General features: G+C 42.6%; 1 protein-coding gene across 2 annotated transcripts; it reads right to left on the minus strand.

Moving 5' to 3' along the window:
- Positions 1-496: 496 nt before the first annotated feature.
- On the minus strand, positions 497-27,544 carry CMTM7 (CKLF like MARVEL transmembrane domain containing 7). Of its 2 annotated transcripts, XM_082045254.1 has the most exons (5): positions 27,286-27,541; positions 5,623-5,796; positions 2,821-2,919; positions 1,723-1,804; positions 497-1,364 (listed from the first exon to the last, which is right to left on the minus strand). In XM_082045254.1, exons 1-5 carry the CDS (start codon positions 27,442-27,444, stop codon positions 1,351-1,353), a joined length of 528 nt encoding a protein of 175 aa, XP_081901380.1. In that variant the 5' UTR covers positions 27,445-27,541; the 3' UTR covers positions 497-1,350. The 2 variants fall into 2 exon arrangements, with proteins under 2 accessions (XP_081901380.1, XP_081901379.1); XM_082045253.1 differs by lacking the exon at positions 497-1,364 and having other exon boundaries at positions 1,386-1,804; positions 27,286-27,544.
- Positions 27,545-27,710: the final 166 nt, after the last annotated feature.

Here is a 27,710-nt window from a genome sequence, read left to right on the forward strand (position 1 = left end):
GTATTGCCACAGAATTTCAGTCAAATAGAAAAAGGCATGGTAGGCCAGAAAATGCTTTTTTTCTCCAGATTTGACCTGGTAAATTGTATAAATCCTACTTTTTTGCAGAAACCTGCTGCACCTTCATGCAGTTGTCCTGACAGAAAAGACCGACTTATAATACAAGTTCTACTTCGCAGCCAGACATGAAAGGGGAAGCACCAAGGAGGAAGGGCCTGTGCTTCTCTTTTTCCTACAAAGAATTTCCAGCTCGCCAGAGATGGATGGCAAAGGAGAGAAAGACAAAGATTCCAAGAGGCATTTTCTCAACCTCAGAGTTACACAGAACTTCACAACAAGACCAGGCTGGGCAAAACTGAACCGTTCTGTCCAGGCTCTGGGGAAAGTCTCCAAAAGCAGGAACCCCAGCCAGCAGAGGCAGAGGGAGGGACAAACCGCACGTAAGGGAGAGAAAAAGCACATTGTTCCATTCACAATGGACTTTCCATAGACACTGTTAGAATCCAAAGAGAATAATTTAATGGAAATTTTTCTACAGAAGAGGTCTTACAAATACACATTTTATAAATGAGTATTGTCAAAAGGAAAAAAAGTGATCCCATAAAACTTAAAAACCCATGTTCTTGGGTATGTACTTTCCTGTATTTGTCAGAGGGAAGTTTTTAAGAATAATCTTTGATCGTTAGTAACCTGTAAAAATCAGTGGAGAAAAAAACCAAACCAACAATTTAATCATGTACTGTTGGGGCTCAGGGGAGTGTTTGCACTGATGTATTCAAGTTGCAGTTCATGATCTTTGATGCTGGCTGAGCTGATGTTAGAAAAAGTCCACAGTTCTGATAGAAAGAGGTAACAAAGACTTGGATCATCTTATCCAGGCACAAATCAGTTTATAACAGTTCCTTCATTAAACAAATCATCATTGGAAGTTAAGAATCAGGTAGGAAATTGCAGGATTTCCTTTCTGTAAACAGACGGAGGAAATCAGAAGCAGTTTCTCCATCCCTCTGAAAGCAGAACCAAATGACTCTCCAAATGAGTTTTAAATGCACTTGTTGCAAAAAGCTGGAAATGACCACAGCCCAGCCCGCAAGACAGAAGTTGTCTTTCTCTGTAAAGCTCATAAAAAGCAGGTTCTCCATTATAAACTTCTTTGAGGGGAGGGGAAGTGGGGGGGGAGCAAAAAAACTTTGGTTCACAACATTGTTTTTGCATAGGCATTCAAGTAGATCTTCAAAAGCTACTGGCTCTCCAGGCTGGCAACAAAATACCCATGCTTTCTCCTCAGTAGTGGACGCTCCTCTTTGGTATCTTATTTTGTAAGGCAGATATCTTGCAGAGGTGAAGGAGTCATACAGATGCATCTTTGAAAAGGAAGACAGTGTCAGTTGTGCTGCCACAAATAAATTCATCTACTTGATTAAGGAACAGACGGGAAACCACCTTTTGGTAGGGGGCAGGGGAGGGAGAAGAGAAAGCATTGGTACATGCACTACTTGCTAGAAGCAAGTTGTTTTGTTCTTGTAGCTAGTTGTTAACAACTGTCAGTAGCTGTGATGCATCTGTGTTGGCAGAAAATACGGAATTGTTGCTTTGTGAGTAATTTTGCGTAACAAGGTACAGGACATTAATAAATCCTTCCAGGTAGATACAGCCCTGTGGCAGAAAACATAAATATTCATTTTGGAAAGCATTCTGGCAGTTACTAAGCATGATACTTACTTGATGACTGCGTGATGCATGAAACCTTGTAGGATGACCACATGCTTACAACACAAAGGATTGTAGCTAGGAACCCAAACGTCTGAATGAGAAAACAAACAAACCACAAATACTTACAGAACATTAGATGACACAGATTCCATTAATGTATGGACACTCTTGTATACCCAGATACATATTTTACAGCATTAACAGACCCCCTAAAAGTGATTTTTTATTTCATTCTGCCAATATACTGAACAAATAAACATTTTCATAGTATAACAGCAGCTCGTGTATTGTCAAAACAATGACTGAAAGATAAACTAAGAGTCAGGTACAAGGGAAGAGAAAAAGCTGGGCAGCAGCACAGTGTCCCACCTTCTGGACTTCTCACTAGGATTCTGCAACAAAGACTTTTCCTAACACCTCTCATTACTGCTCTTTTACTGCCCCATTCAAACAAGTCTTTCCCTGCCATCTGCCAAATAAACAAGTCAAGTAAATCTTCTTGTCCATTGGCACAATTAGGACTAAGTTTCTGAAAGTAATTATTTATTCTGGAGGTATTGTATTTCATGTCCTACTGCTGAAAATACTGTTGCCCATGCTCAGAATCATGCCTCTCTCTATAAAGCCCTCCAGCCAACAGAGGCAGAGAGTATCTGCCAGTAAATCAGCCCAGGACCCCAGTGGGTTTTAGCTCAGGAGAAGTTATCTGGAACAGGGCTCTGTTCAGGAGCAGGAGATGTCAAAAGCTGGGGTGAAATCCTTTAGGTAACTTCTAGCTGCTACAACAGTCATTTGTCAAAACCGAACTGTCTTCATTCTTGCCTTAAACACATTGGTTCCTTTTAGCTGAAGCAGGAGCCTTTGGTTTCAACTCCCTGACAGGACAAATACCCACTTCAGTGGTGAATCTGGACTCTCACAGCAAAATGTTTTTGTTGGCATTGTGTTACAGAACATTCACTGACATAAGCTAGAAGATAGTTTACCCAACCAAGACACAACAAGTGAGTCTGTAAGAAAATAAAATTACAAGTAACAGATTTCCAATGCCCTGTTTAATGTATATTGCAATTTTAAAAGTGTCAGGACTAGTAAACACAATCTTACCGCTCCAGCCACAAGTCCAGTCAAATTGTAACTCTTGGATGCTGCTACAATTGATGCAATGAGAAGCAGAATTGTACCGATTAAATAATGAAGAAACTCCTGTAAAGACAAGCACAGCTTGCGTCAGATGGGAGACTTATCAGGAAAGCTTTTCAATATGTCTCAGAATGAAAACAAGTTGGCAGAGATTACTCAAACCTGGAGGACACAAACACAAAACTTTAAAAAGCTAAAAAAAAAGAAAGAGAAAAAAAAAAACAGCTAGTGAGTGGATTTTGTACCACACCGGACTTTCTGTTCAAAGAAAGAGAGAGGGCCAATCTTCAGGTCTACTAACATCACTGGAATAAGATCTGCTTACTGGGAATGGATGTAATCCTTTCAATTCAACATGGTATGTTACTGAAGGTGAAACTTCTATCTTTATTGCATCAAGTATACACCTCACTTAAAGAGAAAACACTGCCAGATCTACTAACAACTTATGTCAACCAAGACCGGAAACAGGAGGGAAGCCACAAAAAGCACAGCTATGCAGACACTCAGGCTACAAACTAGTAATATTACTACTATGAACACCCAGGCTCCTAAGTCTGTAAGGGTGGCTGCAGCTGTCCTGCAGTAAAACGTGATGCCAGGGAGTTTTCTTAGAGAACACTGAGGCACCACATTTAAGCTCCTCTCTAGTGTGACAAGTATCAGCCCAGGAGCCAATTTTACCTTTTGATAAGCAGAGGTTATCTGTGAATTTGGATTTTGAATCCTCACAAAACTTATGGCAACCAACATGGGTGTTTGCAACCTAAACATGGGTTATTTCTTTTGCATGGTGGGGTGGGCAGGAGGGTACCTGCTTATTTTATTTGCATTGCACTACCAGCATGTGCCAAGCAAATGCCAGGTCTGAGGGAGAGCAGAGATTCTGTCTAAAACCAAAGGAGGGAGAATATAATTCCAAAAGGAAATGGTTCAAGGAAATCCCAGAAGAGAATTAGTCTATCATACCATATCACAGCTTCCCTCTGCTCAGGAGGACCTTTGTCATAAAGTAGGCTCCAAGACTGCAACTTGCTTTCCTCATTCGTAACCTCGTACCAGGTAATTAAGACCTCAATCCTTGCTTTTGCTAGAATAAATTATTTCTGTAAGGAGGCTTCCCTGGCTAGTCCACGATGCGGCAGGCAAATTATGCGTGACGTTGCCTCCTTTGAGACACCAAAGAAAGCAGTGTACACAGGCCACTACTTCAGAGGGATCTGAGGGATGGGCAAAGGCTAAATTAGGTGGTGAAACAACCCCTGGCAGGGTAAGGAGAGCGCTCCTCTGGAGAAATACTTTAAAAGGTGTCAGTGCTGAACAACCTCTTGAACCACTGCGACTTTACTGACTGCAAATCACACCCCTGATTGCAATGTAGGGATCCTGCCAGGAAACTCAGCCAAACACTAGCTGTGGTTTCCCAAAGTCTCATGGAGGCCTTCCTGTTCTGTTCTACAGATACTTGAATATGTGACTGGAAAGGAGGCTGGTTGCAAAAGAGCAGCAATGTTCAGGCATCACATCCCATAAAGCTATCTGAAGCTGAAAAGCTACAAACTACAGTGCCTTAAACTCACTAGTGACTCTGGAACATTTAGGAATGATTAAACACACAACAAAAGACAAAAGCAGCCTATGCAGAGGTCAAAATGGCATAGTCATGTTACAGCAATGCACACATTAAATGCTGCTTTGCAAAACTGTCATTTATTAGCTTATTTCAATGCCTGCATCTGTATTATCTCTAGATAAAGAAGCACTTTCTAGAGACAGATAATGGTGGTGCACAGTTGAAAAAATAAAAAGGGGCGCAAGTCCAACCGTACTCTTCAGCTAAAGAGAAAAATTAATTTTTCTCTCTGGTTAGAAGTGGATGGATGGACAAACTATTATCTTATATCTGTAAACTACTCACATAGCTTCCATTAAATGCCACTCAGCCACTTCTTGGATTTCAAAATCCCTCTATATCTCTCCAGTTGGCTTTCCCCAGCCCTTTGGTCCTTCCTCTGTAGCACTAACATGTAACTATGCGTAAAGGAGCCATATTCTAAGAGGTTATTTAAATCCGTCATTCCAAACTAGGACACAGGACTCTTCTGTTAGTTGACCTGACCCGAAGCTACTGAGGAAGCTCAGGTCTCATATTTTCTGTGCTGCTTGTCAATTCTCCACTAGGACATGAGAGATGGATGTACAGGGGAAATGTGGGAATGAGGCAGGAACATTCTGCAGGGTACCCCAGGAATGGCCAGGCCATGGCAATCAGGCAGAGGCTCCTATTTCTTGCTATTGTTTAAGTTACCTAAAATCATACCAAAAAGAGACACATTTGACTTAAATAGCACTTGTAGACTTTATTTTGGGACAGGATGTCGTACATGAATTATAATGCCATGATTTGGTACTCTTGCAATCCCTTAGCTGCTATAAATGACCTGAGCTAGGGCGCATCTGCTGAAGGCTGGATAATCAGTATCAATTTAAATTGTCTCAGAATAGTACTATTGCCTTCCCTGGAGTAAATCTGGATTTATATCTGCATAAAAGAGGGCAGGATCAGATCCAAATCAGCTAAAAAACTTACAATTAATTACAGCATTTGCTGAACTGCATACTAATAACAAAAGCAACAAAAAATGTTTCGACACAAGGCAAAAACTAAGTATGTGAAAGACAGCCTATCATTGTGTGACAGGACAAGAAAATGGACTAATTAATTGAGACATCAACACACAAGAGAGGCAAGGAACCCAGACTTACGGCAAGTGGCCAGCTAACGCAAGTAAGCTTCTTGTAGATCCTGAAAATGTGGATAATGTAGAAGAACAAAATCATAACGAAGTCGCACATGGTGACAATCTGAAAGTAGCTGTATGCACTGTTATCTGTCCATGGAGAACTATTTACACTGATGAATCCAATCAGCAGTGAGATCTGAAAGAGAAAAGGCACATTAAAGATTTTTTACAATGATGCTCAGAGGACCGTGGAGATTATTTTAAACACAACAAAATGGCATTTAGAAACAGAAGACAAATATCTAATGAAAATTGGATGGTCCCAACAAAGTGGAGGACAAAGTAATGAGCATAGTAATAATGTTTTAAAATTTGCTGTTAGATAAGCTAAAACAACCATTAAGAGTGAGGAAAGGGCCAACCACTAGAATGAAAAGTAGCAGTTTCAGACTGAAGAATCCAACCTGAAGAAGTCTCTATGCACAATACAAGAGGTCTCAAATAAAGAAGAGGCATTGAATGCCTGGAGTTGCACCAACAATTGAAGCACCTAAGCCCCATGGACTTTCAGAAGGAAATCACTGAAAGATGTGAAAATTAAGGTACCCAGGAACACATGTGCCTTTACTTTCATTTAGTGAGATTTCTCACATGCCAAGTTTTATCCTTCCTTTTCTACCACCTATAGAGCAGGAGTATTTGCAGACGATAAGGTAGTATCATAGCAAATAATATAAACATTTGGAGGAACTGATTAATGCATCCTGCCACTAATACAATAGGTACAAAGTTTTAATATGTTAACATTGTCACATAAAACTACAAAGAATTATTGTACAACTTCTTTCAGTTGTAGGCTTGCAAAAGACAAAAGCTATTTTATTTGTTAAATCTAAAGCTACTTGTTTATTGTACTAGCCTTGCTGCTCCTATCAGCCTGGCTAGCTTGAGTGATAAAAATAAATCTACTGAAGATATACCCAAATATTTTCTTATTACAGGCTTTGTCAGTGCATGCCTTCAGCCACTGTGACTTTTAGTTCATCCAAAGTCAGCCAGGAGCAGTAATGATTCACATTTTAAGTGTTTTTCCAACACATTAAAAAACAATCTGAGGAAGCCAGCACTTCAAGATTCCACCATCCTCTCCCACACACTCACCTTCCAAACTCCTAACCAACCGCATCCATCATCAGAGTAGTTTCCTTAAAATTAAAAGGGAAAAAAAAACACTCAACACCCAAACAGCATAGCTTAGATTCTTCCTGCTGTAGTTTTAAGTGACTTTCACCTGCTCAGTTCCAAGCAGACAGGCTAAACATACACATCCTCAAGGGCAACCAAAAGCTCCGTACACACGTACAAATGTTACAAGAAGTTCACAAGAACTTGCACCTTGACCAAATTCCATCCAAACAGTCACATCAATGTTGTGACAGTGAACCACCTCAAAACGGTGGTTTTCTCCAAAGAGAAAAGTTAGTGCTCTGGGATCCTTTCCCACACAAGTGGCTAAACTATTGTTAGATCAGGTCCAGCTCCGTTATTTTTACCCTGGTAAAAATAATGTGATATTACCATGATATTAGCACTGTAAGTGATGCTCAGTCCAAGCCAGTGACAGGCTTCCGTGCTACAGTCAGCCTACATCTTCTCCCATCTTTGAAACAGATATAGGGTAGGGAAGACAGGACTTTCAGGTGCAGGGCTAGATCATGCTCAATGCTTTTCAAGAACAGAGGCTACATGTGCCTTTGAAAATGCATGATATTGCTCAGTCCCTGTCTCCCCAAATACACTCCTACGTTCTGGTTTGGGAGTGTAACACCATTGCAGAATCCTGCATGTCTTCCATCTGCACCATGCCCGTTCTCTGGGTCTCACAGCCTAGCCACTGGGGAATCCTAAATGCACAAAGTCTTGCATCTTGTACATGACAGACCTTTCTGAGATGCTACATTTCTCAGAAGACAACAAAGCAATGCTTTCCACAATTCAGCATTTAAAGACTTTTGGCCCAGTTCTTCAATTCTGAGATAATTTTAATGAAGTTTTGTCCAATCTATGTCTACATAAACCAGGTCTAAGTTAAGCTGTGGTTTCATGAGGGGCCATGGCCTTCATCACCTTCTCCTTCTCACCCTGATTTCACTCCCTATCATGTACTGGCTCCTGCGTTCGTCTGCGTTGAGCCACCTCAGTGGACTTAGCCAGCAGAAAGTGAACTACTATAAAAAGCAAACAGCTTTACTATGCCTCTGTCGTCACACAAGGCAGGGTCAGGTGAGCAAGAGAGTGCGAGGGAGAAGCTGGGACTGCAAGGGAAAGGATGGGAAGGACTGAGCAGGCAGGTCGGCAGCAGCCAGTAACCACGCTGGCTCAGGCTGCCACAGACCGTCCATCACCATCTCCGTTCCTTGAATTTTAACATCAGGTAAGCAAAGAGTTGTCTGACTTAAGCGCTGAATAACTTAATCAGAAGATCAGTAGGTCATTTACCCCATAATCTAGGGTAATGCTCAAAGTGATGCATGACACAGCTACTATCTTCATGACAAAATGAAAATTAAATTTAATGAAATTTCATTCTATAGGAAGACTCAACAAGAAGCCACAACAAGCATTGAATCTTGCTCTGGCATAAAGATGGAATGAGTACAACACTTCTCCAACCACCAAAGGCTAAAAAAGTCTCCCTTATTCAAGTGCCTTCACAATAATCAGTTCTCAGTCTCAGTTACACTGTACAAATGAAGAATGAAGTGCTAATTCACAGAAATATTAAATCTGCCTATTGGCTCATTTCATGCTTGAACCATTAAATTTATCATCTTTTTTTACTATGTACAAAGGACTGGATCCTTGAAGTACAACCACTGCTCAAATAATAAGAAGCACTGGTAGCAAAACCTTAGTTTAAACCAGACCAGTTTGGTGGTTTTTTTCAGTTAGAAGGTAAAAAAACTGAGAGGAGCATAAAGAACAATGTGAGCCATCCAAGGACAAGATCAGGAAATTCATCTGAGATGTTATATTCCTCAGAAATAAGAAGATACAAGATACCAAGCAGTCAGTGAAGAATCTGCTCGGCTCCTACGAACAGGACGAACTGCGGATCTGAACAAACATGCTTTCCATTTCAAGTGTACCTCACAATTTAAACAATTCCAAAAACAATAAGATTCTCCCTTCTTTGATTTTAGATGTGCCTCAGCACACAGGTGGGAAGAAATCCTGCACAGAAATATTTATTTCAAAGATTTCCTTTCTTAGCATAAATTTCACAGGAAGAGATTTACATGCAATTTCTAAAGAGGGTTCTCTGATGGGAGGCACATAATGCTATTTCACAGGACAGGTGCAAAGGGGACCATGTCAACAACTTTTATATACAGCTATACTATGTTTCCCACACTATATCGCTTGCACGGCTAGCAAGTACAGTCAGAGTTTAAAACTCACCTGTTGAAAATGCTAATAAATGTAGGAAATAGAGCAACATAATATTATTTGTCCTTTGAAAGTGACAAATACCAGAGTTCCTTCACCAGGTATTGGTTTATCATGATACACCGTGGGATGACTGCATTTTTTTCCCCCTGGAATTCCTGTTTATAGAGAACTTGAAATTTAGCAATAAAATTATTTATACATAACTGTCTGAGATACATTTCAACATATATCTTAAAAGTCAGTTTGTGGCACAGAGAGAGAAATGAATGGCAAGGCACTAAAATTAATAAATATTATGAGTGTTCTTTATGCATCTGTGCTCAGGAGAGCAGGTTAATACATCTCGAAAATAAAAACTAGAGGCACACAAAAATTAGGGCACTGCCATTTCCCTTGCAATATAGTATTTTGCAGATTGTGAGAGCAGCAGACGTGCAACCCACAGCCAGCAAGCCAGTCAGACCAGAAGTACAAGTCAGTGGTCAGTCTCATTAGAAGATTCCAATTTGCTCTAGAAAATATATCCAGCTTCAGACCTGGATTACAAAAAGGATGAGGTACACATTGCAGGACACTACTATTTAAGTGCTTTCTGGTTTCCAAAAAGCAAAACAAAGAGTATGTGCATCAATCAACTCCAAGGAGGGATTTTGGGATTTAAATAAAGTTCCGTATTTACTCAGTTTCACAAAAGTTTATTGGCTTGAATTAATCTATTTCTTGACTTTCCATTGGACCAGATACTTGACACGAGTCATGAAGTGTGTTTAGGAACACTGGTATCACTGGTATATATCAGGAACTATCTCACAGTGAGCAGTGTAAGCTAAAGGCAGTCAGTGATTGACAGAAGGCATTCAACACCTTACTAGACAGAACAGACATCATCAAAGAAAGATGGGAAGGGCCTGCATTCTCTTCTCTATTTTAGCTGGAGATGAGGCAACCACATCCTCTGAAACGCATCTGTGGAAAATGTTGGCTCTTGCATAGCACTGACAAAAGCTCCCAAGCCTAAGCATTCTGATTGGAAGTGAGCACGCTCTACCAAAAATGAAACATAACTTGCTCTTGGCTGATACGGTCCTCCTTCAAAAGCCAACCCATGTCCCCTAAAGTAGGGTGAACAAGCCTAGATCACTCAAGGATGTTAATGGGAGATGGGACATAGGCTGGGAAGATCTGACCTTCACAACAAAGAGGGGCCAGGTGTTATGCTGCTGCTGCCTTTAAGTGATGATGGCAAGGCTCAAGACCCGTTTTCCTCCGTGCTGTGACACCACTCGCTCAATGTGCCAGGCATGGGCCAGGCCAACAAGCCATGCCCATGGCAGAGGGGTGAGAGAGGGGCTGCAGCAGCACAACGTGTGTTCCAGACATGCAGGAAATGTAAGGTGTGATACTCTGTATGTCTTGTGGTCACAGCAAGGATCACTGAATCAGAGAATGGTTGAAGTTGGAAGGGGCGTCTGGAGGTCATCTTGCTCAACCCCCCTACTCAAGCAGGTACATCTAGATCTGGTTGCCCAGGACTGCATCCAGCTAGATTTTTAATATCTCCAAAGATGAAGACTTCACAACCAATGTTTGACCATCCTCACAGTTAAAAAAGCATTTTCTGATGTTGAGACTGACTTTCATGTGCCCATTGTTTCTTGTCCTGTCATTGGGCACTATTGAGAAGACTCTGTCTCCCTGTTGTTCACTCTCATCAGGTCGTTATATACATTGGTGGGCTCTCCTGAATCTTCTCCAGGCTGACCAGTCCCAGCTCCCTCAGCCTTTCCTCATGTGAAGGATGCTTCAGAACCTTCACCATCTTTGTGGACCTGTGCTGGACTCACTCCAGTAAGTCCATGCCCCTCTTGTACTGGGGAGCCCAGACCTGCACACAACACCACAGATGTGGCCTCACCTGTGCCAAGCAGAGGGGAAGGATCTCAGTCCACTGGCAACACTTCTAGAGCAGCCCACTTGGCCACCTTTGCCACAAGAGTGCATTGCTGGCTCATGGTCAGCTTGCTGTCATCCACCAGGACCCCAAGGTCTCCTCTGCAGAACTGCTTTCCAGCCAGTTGGCCCCCAACCTGCACCAGTGCAGGGGCTTTTTCCCATACATCTCTAGATGCGGGACTTTGCATTTCCCTGTGTTGAACCTGATGAGATTCCTCTCTGTCCAGTCTGCCAAGGTCCATCTCCATGGCAGCACAACCCTCTGGCTCATCAACCACTCCTCCCCATATTTTATTGTCTACAAACTTGCTGAGGGTGCACTCTGCCCCATCATCCAGGCCATTAATAAAGATGTTGAATAGTACTGGTCTCAGTATTGACCCCTGGGGCATGCCACTAGTGACTGGCCTCCAAGGACCTTGTACCACAACTCTCTGGGCCTGGCCATTCTGACAGTTCTAAATACACCCCCACATCCCACTTACCTAGTCCATGTCCTGTCAGCTTGTCTATGAAGATGTTACAGAAGACCACAACTTTACTAAGATCAAGGTAAACAACATCCATCGCTCTCCTCTTGTCCATCAAGCTAGTCACCTCATTACAGAAGGCAGTAAGGCTAGTCAAACATGATTTCCCCTTTGTAAGTCCATACTGATCCCCTTGTCCTTCATGTGCTCAGAAATGCTTTCTAGGAGGATTTTATCACTTTCTGAGGGACTGAGGTGAGGTTGACTAACCTGTAGTTCCCTGGATTGTCCTTCCTGCCCACAGAGATGACATCAGTCTGTTCAGAATGGCACACTTTCCTTCTGTACTTCTCAGACTAGAGAGGATAGGGAAGGAGTGGACAAGAGTGATGAATTTTCTTTCCCTGTGCTATAAAATGCTACTTGAAATGTTCCCTGGAAGTGCTGTTCCTTTTCAAAACTCAGCTGTTTTCCTACCCATTTCTTATTGTGCCTTTGAAAGAATTATCATCTAGAGTCATGAAGGAAGACTTGAAGGAAGTCAATCTTCCACTGCAGGAAAATTCAACACTTTCTTAAGGAAAAGAATCATGCCTTTGTATTATGAAGAGAGAAGACAGAAGGAAGATCCAAATTCCAATTACTCATAAGGCAAATACACACTGGAGAAAAGGCCTGTGGCATTAGGCCCAGATGTCATTGTACTCCTGATTTCAGATAGTTTGAATTCCACCTAGATCCTCCTCTGGTTTCCAGTCCTGTCATTAGTCACATGGGCCACCGTGAAACTGCCCAAGAGCCGCCTGCATCTCAGGACTAACAGGACTCCACTAACACAATTGTGCTGAAGCATACCAGCAAAGATGGAAGATCCTAGACCAAGCCAGCAAGTCCAAAGCAGCTTAAAAGAGAATCACACGCTCCAAGGGAGAGGCAGGCAGAAGTGTGTGCCCACCAGTCAAGAGATTACAGATTAATTTTCCTCACTAGTGCCCTGAGGGTAGTGAAGGAACCATAACATAAGCAAAGACTTGTTTTGCCCTCCGTGTACCCATAGGCCAGATGGCACCACTAACCATTTTCTGATCATGTGGTAGAAGACTGTAGTTTGTCTGACCACAGAACAATTTTATAACCCAAGAATCAACCTGTGCAAATTCTTTGTATGATCTTTTTCTACTGTCCTGTTTTAATGGATATAATCAATAAAGCTCTGGCTTTATTATCAATACTTAATTCTTTTGTAACATTGGAGAGAACTAAATTTTTCTGAGACACAGCTACCTGCACAAACATAAATCCAACCTACTTAAAGGGAAAGCCTAATGTTTTGAGCATTAGAGAACACATTTTCACAGACACTTGACACAAGGGAGGAATTAAATGTCACTGGCTCTTGACCTCTGACCCCAGTTTTGAAACCATCAGACTATCTGAACTTCAGTAAAACATATATTTTGCTGCTTCAGCTCCCCCATTCACCAAATGAGTACTAATAAAACTTCACATGCATTGTGCTAAAGTTTTTCACCTTCAAAACACTTTAGACAAGTAAAATAACAGTATGAATTGAGAATAGATGGCCACTAAAAAAAATAGCACTCCCACCCCTGCAAAAAAAAGCCCAAATCAACAATCAACAGATCACAGATGTAACAGACCAGCATGGGTGAAAATATATGTAGGGATAATATCCAAGGAGGAAGACACAGAACAAGTAAAACATTAGGAAAAATGCTGCTCTTTTGAGGCTTGCTTTTTAGTTAATTTGTGGCCATTATAACACAACAGATAAACAAAAATGAGAGTCCTAGCTCACTGTAAAATGGGAAATGGTATTTATTTCCCGAGTGTTGCTTATTTACTTACAATAGAATTTATTATCATGTGTTGCAAAGAAAACACCATGCACAAGACATTGCAAATACACTGGAAGTGTAATCTTTAATGCTAAGGCAACTTCACTATCCATCATCTTGATCATTCCTGACTGTTCTGTACCACAATTATCACATGCCCTTATCCAGCTGTTTTTTCACAATTCTATTAATGACTGCAGAATAAGGGTCACCCTTTCCCACTGTGCCTGTACAACACCCCACACAGTGGTGATGTGCTGGATGTGGCTGGGATGGACTTAACTGCCTTCACAGCAGCTCATATGGCGCTGTGCTTTGCATTTGTGGTGAAAACAGTGTTGATAACACATCAGTCTTTTGGCTGCTGGTACGTAGTGCTTGCATAGCAGCAAGGCCTTCTTTCTCTCTTCTCTCTCCTCTCACCCCCCAAAGCAAGTAGGCTTGCAAGTGGCCAGATGTTGGGAAGTGACACAGCCAGGACAGCTGGCACCAACTGACCAAAAGGATATTATATTCCAGACTGTATGAGGTTGTGTTCAGTGACAAAAAAACTCAAGAAAAGGAGACATAAGTGGAGATGTCTGAGGCTATGGCATTTGTCTTCCCAAGTAACCATTACAGATGCTGAGGTCTTGCTTTCCAGGAATTGGCTAAACCTTGCTACTTCCCTCTGCTGATGAGAAGTCGCGAAATCATTCCTCTTTTTGCTTTGTTTGCATGTGCAGCTTTTGTTTTCCTTATAAAACTGTCATTATCTTGATCCATGGGCCTTCTCACCTCCCTTCTGTTTTCTCCTTGTCCTGTAGGAGAGAGGACTGATTGAGAGGCTGGGTGGGTGTTTGGCTGCTGACAGGGGTTAACCCACTGCAGGTGGCCTATGCCTTGCCTGGGACTTTCAGCTGCTGCAGTAATACAAAGAATGTTATTAAAAATCTTCACTGCAGAAAGGAAATGAACAGGGTTCTTGCAAATCCCAAGATCATATACTGAACTGACAGGCTGAAACTGCTGTCTTACTGTGTAACTTTTCACTATGAATAATAATTTTCTTTTTTGGTATAGAAATAAGACATGAAATGCCAGCTAAACTGCAGGAAGGAAAGTTAATGTTGATAAGAAGCAAAATTGCCTTGAGGTGCCTAGTTCTAGAGAAACGCTATAACTCTTATCTCAAAGATTTACCGTAATACTGTGACACACACCTTGTCATGTATAATCCACCCAGCACTGCATTATCTTTTCATTGAATTATTGTGCCTTGCAATGTACAACCACATTCTTGCTTTCCTCAGAATATTTTATTTTCTTTCTTGACTGTGCTCCCCTCTGCTACACTCTCCCGTGAGAAGCTGGACTATGGCATTTTGTCTACAGTGTTTCCCTTCTTTTTTTTCTGCTCTTTATTCCCCTTTCCTCTTTCTCTGCATTACACTACATATTTCTTCTCCTTTATATCTCTTTCTTCCCCATCCAAATTTCCCTCTCTACATGTGAACACACCATAATTTCCTCTTTTAATGTTCCCTAGCTATCTTCTCCGCCCCCTTGCATCAGGACATGCATCACAATTAGCTAACTAAAAATTAGCACTATTCAGGGGAAAAAGGTCAGGGGAAAGGATTCAGCATAGTATTTCACCTGTACAAAGACTGTGGGGAGCACCTCTGGTTTCCCAGTCTCCAGTTGGTAGCTGGCAATACCTAAAAGTGCTTACATCCTGAAAGTCCTTTACATCCTTCTCTGACAATTTAAGTCTCTAGAAGACAGAAACAGTTTTTGTTTGTTTGGGTTTTATTTAATTGCCTTTTTATTTTTTCCCCCCCGAATGCTGTAAAACCACATTGGAACAGCTTCTCCACTGTACTTAATGGAGCACTGGGGAACCTCTGTACTGATCTAATGTCCCTCCTCCTCAGAATCACAGTATCACAGAATGTTAGGGATTGGAAGGGACCTTAAAAGATTATCTAGTCCAATCCCCCTGCCGGAGCAGGAACACCTAGATGAGGTTACACAGGAAGGCGGCCAGGCAGGTTTTGAATGTCTCCAGAGAAGGAGACTCCACAACCCCCCTGGGCAGCCTGTTCCAGTGTTCGGTTACCCTCACTGAGAAGTAGTTTCTTCTCAAATTTAAGTGGAACCTTTTGTGTTCCGGTTTGTACCCATTACCCCTTGTCCTACCATTGGTTGTCACTGAGAAGAGCCTGGCTCCATCCTCGTGACACTCACCCTTTATATATCTGTAAACATGAATGAGGTCACCCCTCAGTCTCCTCTTCTCCAAGCTAAAGAGCCCCAGCTCCCTCAGCCTTCCTTCATAAGGGAGATGCTCCACTCCCTTAATCATCTTTATTGCCCTGCGCTGGACTCTCCCCAGCAGTTCCCTGTCCTTCTTGAACTGAGGAGCCCCGAACTGGACACAATATTCCAGATGTGGTCTCACCAGGGCAGAGTAGAGGGGAAGGAGAACCCCTCTTGACCTACTAACCACCCCCCAGTGGGTGGTGAATCTGAATCTGAAAAGAGGAGGACCCTGAGAACTATTCATGAAAAAACTGGTTGATACTCTCTTAAAACTTACCCAAGTTCAGTGCAAGCAATAGTAAGTACAGAAAGTGTCTATCTACAGATTTGGAGCAACGGACAGCACTGACTCATATCCAATTTTAGCACAGTCTTTTTTTAAAAAAAAACCCAATATAGTAAGAGCTAAATGCTTTTTGTATTTGAATGAAAAAAAAAAAAAAAGTCCAAGTTTCCAGCTTATGACACCAGCCAAGATAATAAGTGGAATTTTCCATCCCTAAGCGAGCCAGTCAGGATAGCTATGCCCTGAAGAAATGTCAGTGACTGTAGTTGTACATTTCCGAATGTTACACCTCACCACAGTGAAGGAACACCCATCTATTATTAAGTACATATTTCTGGATAGAATAAAACCATTTTTTTAACAGCTTCCCAAAACAGAAAGATGAGCAAAGCACAGACAAAGGTTGCAATTGTAGTTCATGCAAGACTGGTTCAGCTAATTTAAGCAACAACATTGACTGCTGCTGTAATCGAGATTTCCTTCTTCCAGGGCAGCGCTGGAAATGTGAGCTGCAACAGCCAAACCTCTACTAGAAAAAGAAGATTAAAAAAACAGTCCATTTAAAACTTTGCTAATGACAGATGAAATCAGCTGCCTTCAAGTGCATGGTTGTGTGAAGCAGTCAGTCGTTGGCTGCACAATAATCTCTCAGCCCCTGCGTCTGAGCAGATTTCCTTCTTGTCTGGCTGCTTTACTAAAATAAGGAGGCTGCCTGGCCTCTGATAAGTGACTTCTCTTGTGCACCCCCATCCGCAGGCAATTTATTGAAGATAAAAATGGTGGGAGGGTGAGAAAAGGTGAAATAATCTTATTTAGACCCTCTACAACTCAGATAAGAGGACAATCCCAAGTACAAGCAAGTGGTATTCTTCATCTATTAATAAGAAGTTATCTATCTACTCAGGCACAGGCCTCAGTGGTAGAAAAGGATGAGGGGTAATCACACAACCAGCATATGAATTACATTATTAAAGAGTGCTTGTAACAGGATGTTAGCCATGATCATTAAAAAGGCAATTCTTTGTAACAACAAGGTACAACTAGGTCCTGCCTACAACTGATCACAGTGTATGCAACACTTCAATCCCACCACCGCCAGCTTAGCCAGCTCCCTGCCTCAATCCCCACAGCTGCCTGCACCACCACTGCACCACACAGAAAGACACCATACAATCCTGTATGTTATTAACTGAAAGCTGCGGACTTTACAGTTATATGGCAAAGAATATGCTATATTCTCACCAGGCAGTGAATTACTTTAAAACAAAACAAAAAAAACACAAAACACACAATACAAGTTTGCTATCAACGACAATCTCGTAATTTTATTTATTTTCTCTCCAATCCAATATTAAGAGATTTGTTTCATAAAGCAACTTAAAATCAAAACATTTCAACTGCAAAAGCACTACCAGTAAGTTTATCCAATCTACATGGAAGATGCGCACACAACACTCAATACTGCAGGCATATAAGCGATAATTGAGTAACATTGCGCAAATGCCATACTCAAGTTACAAACAATTCCCAAAACACATAAAACTCATTGCAAAACTGTATTAATGGCACAGCTGATTTCTAGCATGTCTGCAAAGGACAGGAACAGGATTTTAAATATAGGAAATGCCCCAGCAGGGTTTTAACTCTGGGAAACATGGCTGCTTTCCCTCTAACTCTCAAAGAAGTGCTTATGCCTTTCTAGACACTTGCAATGACTAAAGGTACTATTCTGGACAAAGTCAGGAGGCCCCTAAGATTTGTGAGTATGTAGTTTGTCCGTCTATTAATAAGGAATTATTTCTCTGTGCATGCAACAGCCCCATGTAACAGCTAGCCGGCCACCCACTCCGGTGGTTTCTCCCATCTCAAATCAAGTCATAATCTCCAAATCAATGATGAACTTGCTATTTCAGGTAAGTGCAGGGACACATCCTCTACAATTGGTTTTCTCTACAGATACACAATCACTGGCTCAGCCTGTGCGCTCTGCCCTCCTCCCAGGTGAGGTACTGGTTGTGGTGCTCATTGGAAATCTGTGTTCCACACCATGAAGCCAATTGCCCATTTAGAAAAACAGCACCCCATTGCTGCAAAAGGCATGCATGCAGGTGGCTCCTGCTGTTAATTCACTCCACTGTAGAAGACCATCTATCTTGCACAGTAGGGAGAATCCCTCTGTCACAACTCAGAAAAATCATAGGAAGTAAAAAACATTCTAAGATACTGGACTCTCCAGAGTCCTCTAGTAAAAAGTGGAGGATAGCAACCAGAAATATATGGGTCAATATAAACAAATCTTTGCAGATTCAGAAATTGCACAGCAAGCTGTGGTTGTTACTTCTCTCCTCTGGAAGGCAAGTAGTTCCAACATTTAGATCCTCCTGGAGAGCTACATTAACCGCTCTCTTGGTCTGGTAAACCCGAGAGTCAGACAGAATGACAGGACAAGACAGTCCACAGGGTGGGTAGGTTTGTGTAAATGGAGAAAGACTGCCTCAAACACACAAGGTGCTTCTGAGGCAAGAAAAATAAAAGGATTGGGAGAAGAAGAGAACTGTAGGCCCACAAAAGCATGTTTGGTAGAACCTAAAAAGTAAGCTGTCTTAAGGAATGGCAGAAAAGTGGCTCTTAATGGCAGAAAGGAATCCAACAATGATGTACAGGAATGTACATGCTCATGGAGGTACAAAGACACCTAAGGCATGTAAACATTGCTGGAGAACTTTGTCCTTTGAGGCTGTTGCTGCAAAAGCAGCCAAGTTCACCAGCTCTGGAGAAGGAACCCTCCTTGGGAGTAGGAGACTGACCACCTCACCTGCCACACCTCTTTTAGTTGGCTGGGAAGAAGAGCTCCTTGTAGGAGCAAGGCACCTCTGAAACCACTGCTCTGAACCATTTTCAGATATGTTTGGGTTGTTTGTATTGTTTGCCCTTTAAATAGTCAATAAAGTCCCTTATTGTCAGTAATGTAAAAAATAGAAAGAGCTTAATCCTTACTTGTGAACTACAGAGCTCTTGTAGGTAAAGTTCATGGCTGTCTAAAAGTGGATCTACCAACCATGCACGGCAATACCACCTACAGAGAAGGAGCCCCCATTGGCTGACTGGCCAAGCTTGGCTCAGACTGGCTGGCTTCTGGAAGCCCAGGGTACAGGGTTTATTATTAACAAACACCCACAAACTCTGCGCAGCAAACTGCAGGGTTTCCCCCTCGACCTGGATACCCAACACATACAGCTACTTAAAACTCAAATAGGAACCTGTAACAAAAAACTAGTACCTCAATGCAACAATCATTCCAGTAACGTATCAAACTAGCTGCACAAAAAATAAAAAGCACACGCAATCTCATCTTCCTGAAAGCGGTTACTGAGATAAGGAATATCTTGCGAACTGCTCAGTGAAGTCTCAGGGCCCATGCCTGCTAACCCTCAGCAAGCAATCTGCTCATCACTCGCCCTTACAGATGCTGCTGACAACACAACCTGTTCTCATTGTCTGAGGCATTTATTGCTTGACTGATTCAAATCTTCAGTTAACACCTGCCATATCTCCCTGCCCCAGAGAACACCACGCTGACATCTGGCAGTCGCACAGACAGCAGTTTAAAAGTTCATATCTGTCGTCTCCAGCAAAGGCTTTGTTAGCCATGGCAACAGAGCCTTGAGCAAGGTCTCCTTGAACAAGAGGAGGACTTGTCTACATAAACCGAGTCCACGTTGTTAGCTGTGCTGGCAGATCATCATCAAAAAAACAGGTGAGAGTTCCCAAAAATGCTAACATCATGACAATTTCCAGACCAACCAGCATCATCATGACCTGGCTGCTGGATCAGACTGGCCCTCAGCGCACAAAAGAATGACCTTTTCTAAGTGCAAACACCCGATGCTCGGCGAGTGCCAGAGAAGTGAAGGGTGATGAATGAGGGGGGAAAAATAAGAAGAGGTGAGACTGCCCAGTGGCACTATCGCAGCTGACAGCTTTCAGTGGCTGCCTGGAGACTGACAGGCCTCTCAAACACGCTGGGACAGCGCTCCTGTGCCCACTAGGAAGCTTCACTCAAGCAATCTACGAAAGGCTCAATTAGCCAGCAGGTGACAAGCAGCAACTGAGGACTGAGTTTTTCCCAAACAGGCGAGAGAGCTCTCAAAGTAGCCTCACCCAAAGTGTGATTACTGACTCGCAGGAAAGTATGCTAAGACTTGATGTAGTTTTGCAGCTGCTGCTGGTCATCTCAGGTTAACAGCATACTTCTCTCCCAGTCAGTACTTGATCCTTGAACTCATCAACAGCATTGAAAAAAAACCAACCAAACAAACCACCAAAAACATTCTAAGAAAATTCCCCCTTGAAGCAGCTTCCCAATCTTGTCATCATTGCGTTTCCATTTTCCTTAAGGGAAGCTGTGAGCAGCAGAGGAAGCCATAAGCGTTGCAGCTGATGATACTGTTGCAAGAACAGCAGCCAAATCTGCTTTGGCTTGGAAAGCTGCAGTTGCCTGGCTTTGACAGGCCAGACACATTCGTACTCGCCATTACACTCATCAAATTACCAGCACTGCAGCGCAGGGAGTTGTTTCAGCCGTGACGATCCCTTAAGAATCTGAGTTATGCAAAAAAGAGGAAGCTCACAGGTGGGTGAAAGGAAATCACAACAATTTTAGAGTTTGATCTCTGTGTACAGAAAGTAGCAATTTCTGGCTGCTGTGTACTTTACATCTCACCACAAAATAGGAGGACAAGGCCACAGTGCATGAGGTGACAATAGCACAACAGAGCCAACTCAGCCACAGTACTGAGTGAATACCCCACAAGGACTCCCCAGGGAGGGGAGCAGGGGAAACACTTACTCATAGTAAGCAAACACTGTCTGGCTTTGGGGACAATACCCTGGTGATGCAGAGCAGGTACCTAGCAGAGCCTGACGGTCAGATGCACTGCCCTCAATGCGGTACGGCCACAGCGTTACTGGATTACGATGAGATGCAACAAGTTGTTCCAGCACCTACAGCCCTGGAATCCAGTAAAGGGTGCCTGGCAAGATGTTCTTCACCATTTATAGGCTCCACCAAGCTGGTGGAAACCGCACTTGGAAAGAACAGATCCCCTGGTTTCTGTTTCTCTGCGGCAGGAAAGGAGGATGTTCCAAGGGACACCATCTCCAAAGAGAGTGAAGAGAGGGAACACACCACACTTGCATGTCTTAAAGGGAAGTCACAGAGCAGTCAGAATCCATGCTTTTCATCACATCTTATCCATGGACACCATGTAAACCTGATTAAGATTTTTAAATGGCATTTGCAAATCTAACTTCCTGTAAAACAAATGTCACAGGAAACCACTGCCAATACTTCACTCTGCTCTTTCAAGCATACTAAACACACCTCAGGTGATGTGGTAAATTTCGAGGCTTCATTTCCTTTTTTTTTCTTTTGTTTCAGAAAATGTATTTGCTAACCCTTGCTCAATGACCTCTGTACAAAGAGCACTACATGCACTAAGGTTGCTAATCAATTTATTGCAACAAATCCTAATGGATGGATCAAATGAGCAATGAAATGTAGCTCCAACTTTGTGCTTTCGAAAGCCTCTCCTGGGACACAGATAAAACATGCACTGACACATTCAGAACAGAGATTCCCTAGTGTTTGACAATGAATATAACTGTCTTTTTACAAAATGTACTGGAGTTTATTTTTAGCCTTCTAGAGTAGTTTCATCATCAGAAAAATAACTAATATATTTTTTGCTGAAAGAGCTAGAAATTATTACAGATGGTACAAAACTTACTGCTCAAGAGAAAAAGGACTAATTTCTCATTTGTGGTTTGAAGCACATGCAACAACTTCAGGCTTATGTAGTTCCTGCCCTTATATGCCAGACACTTGCTCTTGCTGACAGTGGTCTCTATAGCTGCAGTGTTCTCTAAAATCTCTTACAGAAAAAAGAAAACCGAGGTAGAGCTGAATTAAAGCTGCATCAGTTCCCTGGTTTGGTTTACTGCGTAACCTTGTGAGCAGCTGCACAACTGCAGCTGAGAACCCCTGCATGGAGGTGAGACAGGGAAAAATCCTTAAACTGTGTTGCCTGTAGAGTTTTGTCTCATCAGATGAAACTCAGCCTACCACCAAGCATTCCTTGGTTAACACACAGGGAACACGCTGTTTGCTCGCAGCCCTTGCGCAAATACCTGGGCAGAAATTGTAAAATGTCCATCCAGAGCACAGGAATGGAAAAAATAAAACTGGCCAGGCCAGCCTGTTTCAGTGATCTCAGAGTGGAAATAACAAGACTTCACAGACCTATTGGTTTTAATTACTAGGCTTGGACATTCCTCACTCAAGTGCTCCTGCTTACTTTGGAGCCACCTATGACTCTGACAATTTTTTTCTCTCTTTATCCAGCATGCCAAGCAAGGTTCTTTTACTGCAGCTTCTAGCAGAACAACAAAAATAATTAGCAGCTAAAACACACAGCTCCAACATTGGCTTGAAAATAAAAACTTTGCTGCTAAAAAACATGCCCCATTCCTTATTGCTTAGCCAGTAGTTTAATCACATAGTTGCAGATTTAAGACACCTGCACATTCTTGGGGTGCTTTTCCTCTATTATTATTTTCTTTGCAACCATAAAATGCCTCCTGCATGCCTCAAAATAAGACTTTCTGTGTAATATGTCATGACATCACTGATAGCTGCTACAGCACTATTTTTCATGTTTTCTGTCACCAGCCGGATGAAAAGTGAAGCAGAAAACAGAACTGTTTGAATCTAAGCTTTGTAGGTTGGCATCTGGCAGCTTTCACCAAGCTTGTTAATTCTGGACATTATTTTCATTTGGAAGAACTATAGACAGGGTGAGGGTAGCAGAAAGTTAGAAGAGGAGTCTACACAGGACCCAGAGATTGGCTTACAATTCCAGCATCTCTGCACATCACCAGAATCCCTCTCTTCTGACTGAGCAGAATTATTACCATACAGGCAAAAATCATATGACGCCGATGCGCTGCTGCAAAGAATTGGATGTTTTACTTCAATCGCCTCTACGGACAGAAAGATGTTTCAGGCTCAAGATCAAGTTAGAAGACTGAGTAGCAATCAAATCATCCCAAGCATAATTTGCATTTGTGAATTTCCTTTTCCTCTGTCAATGGTTTTGATTAGGAATTGTTTTCTTCCACTAACAGACTTTGCTTTCTTTCCATATTTTAACTCCTTCTGAAATTAGCTCCCCAGTAAATTTGTCTGACATCATCCAACATAATCAGAAGGTGATCTTGGCTCCAATAACCATCACCATTTTCTGGCTTTCAGTGTTAGATGTATTACTATTATCTTGAATATTATTATTCAACTACATGTTGCTATACAAATAACCCAGAGAGGTTTCAGCACACTTCCAAGTCACTCAGAACTACAGATTGTCTTGTTGGCCATTCACTTATCAAATATGTAACTGCTTTTGTCAGGACATACTTTGGAAATTAGAGATACTCAGCAGAAAAGCTTTAACTATTGCCTTAGCATTTTTAACAAGTTAAAATGATGCCGTTAAGTCAACTTTTATTGAGTTTATCCTTTTTAAACTTGCAATTGCTTGTAAATCTTTTTTATCAGCCTTCAGAAGATAATTTTGATTTTCTTCTTTTCTGCCTGGTGAAACTGCTCCTTCCTGGTTCAAGTTGAGCTGAAAGAGTCAACACTGGTTTTAGCTTAAAACACCCTGCATTCTGAGGCTGTGCTTACTGTGCCAGAACTACCGTCCACTCAGTAACAACGATGTTATTGTGGGACAAAATGCCTTCAGTCTCAACTGTGGTCAAAGTCAGCTTGGCCCAACCTGAAGGAGGTGAAAGACAGGCAAAACAGGCCATGGGGCCACCTCTGCACCTCTCAGAGTCCAGAAACAAGGAACAGTTCAACAACAGTTTGAGAAGCCTCAGAGACCTACACAAGCAAAGCAGAGAGCTTGGCAAAACTGCAAATACAAATTAAACACAAATAAAGCTATATTAATCACCATCAAGTTAAACCAGCTGAAGTGGGTTAGATGTTGAAAATACTTCATAACTTCCTGTTAAAATCAGAGCATCAATGCAAGACAAGATTTTGAAAACGGAGCCCCTACTAACATTAGTAATACTCACACATGAAAAACAGCTTTCAAGCTGTCTTACTGCCATGTAAAAGACACAAGTCACAGAACTATGTTTTTTCCTCCATTTTATTTTCAAAATATTTAGAGACCATTCCCTAAGCATTAGAAAGCCAGGAACTCAACACATAAAAAGCATCATCTTTTCAAAGCTATAATCATTCTGCAAGGTTTAAGAAATTCTCTAGTGAAAAAAAAAAGAGGATTTTGTGTAGGCTTACAGGCAAGAAAGACATTTTTTACTTCCTAATTTCCTTCTACGCTAGACACCACAGTATCCAGAACTTGAAAAGAAAGCACTAGTAACATTTAGACATTAGCAACAACTCAGGAATAATCAGATTGTTGCACAATCTCTTCATCTTGTCCAAGACTGCTGAGTTTTAGTCCTTGTGTTCCAATCTTAGAGAAGAACAGCTGTAACATGATCTTTTATTTCCTTCGTATAATTTCCATAACATATTTATGTCATCTATTAGAATTATTTCACGCACATATACGTACAATCAATTTTTTTTTTTTAGCTTGCAAGCACTGCAAACATCCCTTAACATTACAGTGAATGATTAACTGTTTCTTTCCTGTTCTCTCTCATTTCATTTACTTCTTGGTCTAAGGGATTGAGGAATAAAGAGAAAACAGTAATGTTTCCTCTTCATAACCACAACCATTCAAAGGCCCACTATGCAATTTAACGTGATATATGTCTAACCCAAAAGACCTCACCTTTGCCCTCTGCCTGCATAATGGTTCTCCTTCTCAGTAAGACAGCAGCCCCACCAGCCACATTAACACTAATGCAGGAATAAAGAATGCATAAAGAATTTGTTTCAAAGAAGAATGTTGCAAACACCTCTTACTAAAAGAACAGAATGCTAATACAAATGGACCCACGGATACAGTGGATATACTCTCTCAGAAGAGATAAAGCAGAGCTGCAAAAATACTTAGCTCTCCATATTTTACTGGATGCAGGAGTTACTCTAGAGCTAACCCACCCTGGTTATTTCTAAACAATGCAGCACAAACATTTAGTTTTCTGAGGGAAATATTTGAGAAGACAGTATTGTGGTACCATATGAAAAAAAGTTCATTTGCCCAATGTTCCTTGGACACCCGAGGTAACTCCTGCTGGTGTTATTCACTGGCAAGCTGGAAAGCAGAAAAAAGTAAGAAGGTGAAGATGAAAGAGTGCTAAGGGGAACTAATTTACACTATTTTCACTTCTGTTAAAGTTACCACAGAAAGCCACTAACTTAAATTCTGATGAATTTTATATTGAACAGCACTGATAAAATACTACTTTATGTAAAGTGTGTGAAGCATTACATAAAATTACATAGATTTACATAATTACATCAAAATATGTCAAGTATGTAAAGTATACACACACACTTCACATGTGCACCAAAACCTGAAATTTCAGCACAAATAAGCATGCCTGTGCGAGTTGTACGAGCCATACGTTGTAGCTGTATTGACACCACAGCAGGATGGAGAGCAGAGAGGAGTAGGTATTTCTAGTCCATAAAAGGAACTGTTCTTTCTGCAGTGTTGAAAGTAAAAGGGTAAACCCCCTCTTAGTTAATCAGCCAAGCACAGGTTGTAGGACCACAGCTTCATCTGCAATGTAGACACACACTCTCAAAATAATGTGATTTGTCTCCTGAAAAGATACTCCAGATCCACACGATGGTTTGAGAACAACCCAGGCCCAGAGAAGGCAGCAGACAATTGTTTGTATTCCTACCAAACAGAATTCATAGCAAGGGACAACTCTGAGGTCTTGCAAGCGCATTACAAACGCTCAGCAGGTGCAGGTAGCCATGCTCAGTCACATTCAATTATACCTCTTGTGAACAAGGCTCATTTCTAAAGGCAGCTGATGGCTATTAATGAACTGGAAGAAATTTAGTACCTTTTAAATAGAAACTTTAGGATCTGATATTACTCAACTGTAACCTAGAACAAAATTATTCCTAATTTCTAATGTCAATTCATGACTCCATGGATACTAAGAACTTAGAGAGGTTAAAAAAAAATGTCTAGATGAATAAATGCAGGCAGAAAAAAAAAAGGCATTGGGGATTATCAAAAACGAAGGCAACAACTCCACCATAAACTTTTGCCAAGGTACTAGTTTTTGCAGGATGAGACTGTATGTCAGGAGGTATCACTACATGTTGTCTTCCATGCTGTTTCCTAGACATCTGTCATTCACTGCCATTACTAGAATTAAGCTGACAAACCACTCCATGGACAACTATGTGCCATAGAAATGAGAAAGAACTTATCCATCTGTTAATCCTCTCCACATCTAAATTGAGCAAAATTTTCTACACTAAGTGAAGGCATCAGCTCAAATCCTGGCAGCGCTCCACTATCGATTTATTTTGAATTTCTGCTTTTCAGCCATACATCTCCCACATCTCTTCCTGGGTCACCAGAGCACTGCCTGGAGGTCTCCGGGGCAAGGAGCCAGCTGGACTAGTGGTCTCAGCCATGGTGCCCACCCTTACCAGCCCACTGTCAGCACTGGCACTTGCTTTCTCCCAAAAACTTACCCATGCTCAGGTACTGGAACAGGCTGCCCAGGGAAGTTATGGAGTCACCACCCCTGGAGGTGTTTAAAAGACATGTAGAAAAGGTTCTTATGGCTAGAGTTAGGTTAGGCTATGGTTGAACTCGATGATCCTGAGGGTCACTTCCAACGAAAATGATTCTATGGATTCTATCCATAGGAATTAGGTATTCTGCTGGAGCATGATGTGCCTTCACATCACCATGTTACCATTATTATTAATGGCAAAAAGTTGTCAATACCCATCATTTCCATTGGCTACAATCCTCAAGATGATACCACAAAGTACTTCGAGCAAGTGGTGATACCCTGGGCTCACATGTCGGAGCAGAAGTGCCCATCGCTACCTTAGGAAAACTCAAAGGCAGCTCCTGACAGACCATAACACCTCACCTTGCCAGAGGAGCGGCCACTTCTCCTTCTTCCCGCGACCTGCGAGAGCTGAGGAGTAACATCGGCGGCCGGAACGATAACGAGCTGCGGCCCCAGCACCCCCCGACGACGCTCTCCAGAGCCGCCGCCACAAGAAACACCCGGCAGGGGTGGCTGCGACGCCCGCGCGGGCCGAGGGTCCCAACGGTCCCCAACGGTCCCCAAAGGGCGCCCCCGCCCCACTCGCCCCTTACCATCTGGGCCACCTTCAGCATGCCGGCGCAGGAGCGGAAATAGGCGCCGTCCATGAGCTCCGCGTCGGAGCCCGCTGAGGAGGCGGCGGTGGCGGCCGGTGGGGCCGCGGGCCCCCCGCTGCTCACCCCGGTGCGGATCACTCGTGCCCCGTGAGACATGGCTCCGTCCCGCGCTCCCCTCGCCGCCGCCCGGCCCGGGACACACAGACGGGACGGGACGGCGAAAGGCGGAGCCCCCGGGGCTGGCGGGGGCCGGGCGGAGCGCGGCGCTTCCCCGCCCGTGCGCGCTGGAGGGGGCCGCGGAGGGGGCGGGCGAGGAGAGGCCGCGGGGGTTCCCCGCGGGGGAGACGCCGCCGCACCCGCGAAGGGTCAAAAGCGGGGAGGAGAAGGAGGAGGAGGAGGAGGACGAGGACCCGGGACGAAGC

The sequence above is a fragment of the Streptopelia decaocto genome, assembly GCF_964273445.1.
Source record: "Streptopelia decaocto genome assembly, chromosome: 2".
Lineage (NCBI taxonomy): Eukaryota > Metazoa > Chordata > Aves > Columbiformes > Columbidae > Streptopelia > Streptopelia decaocto.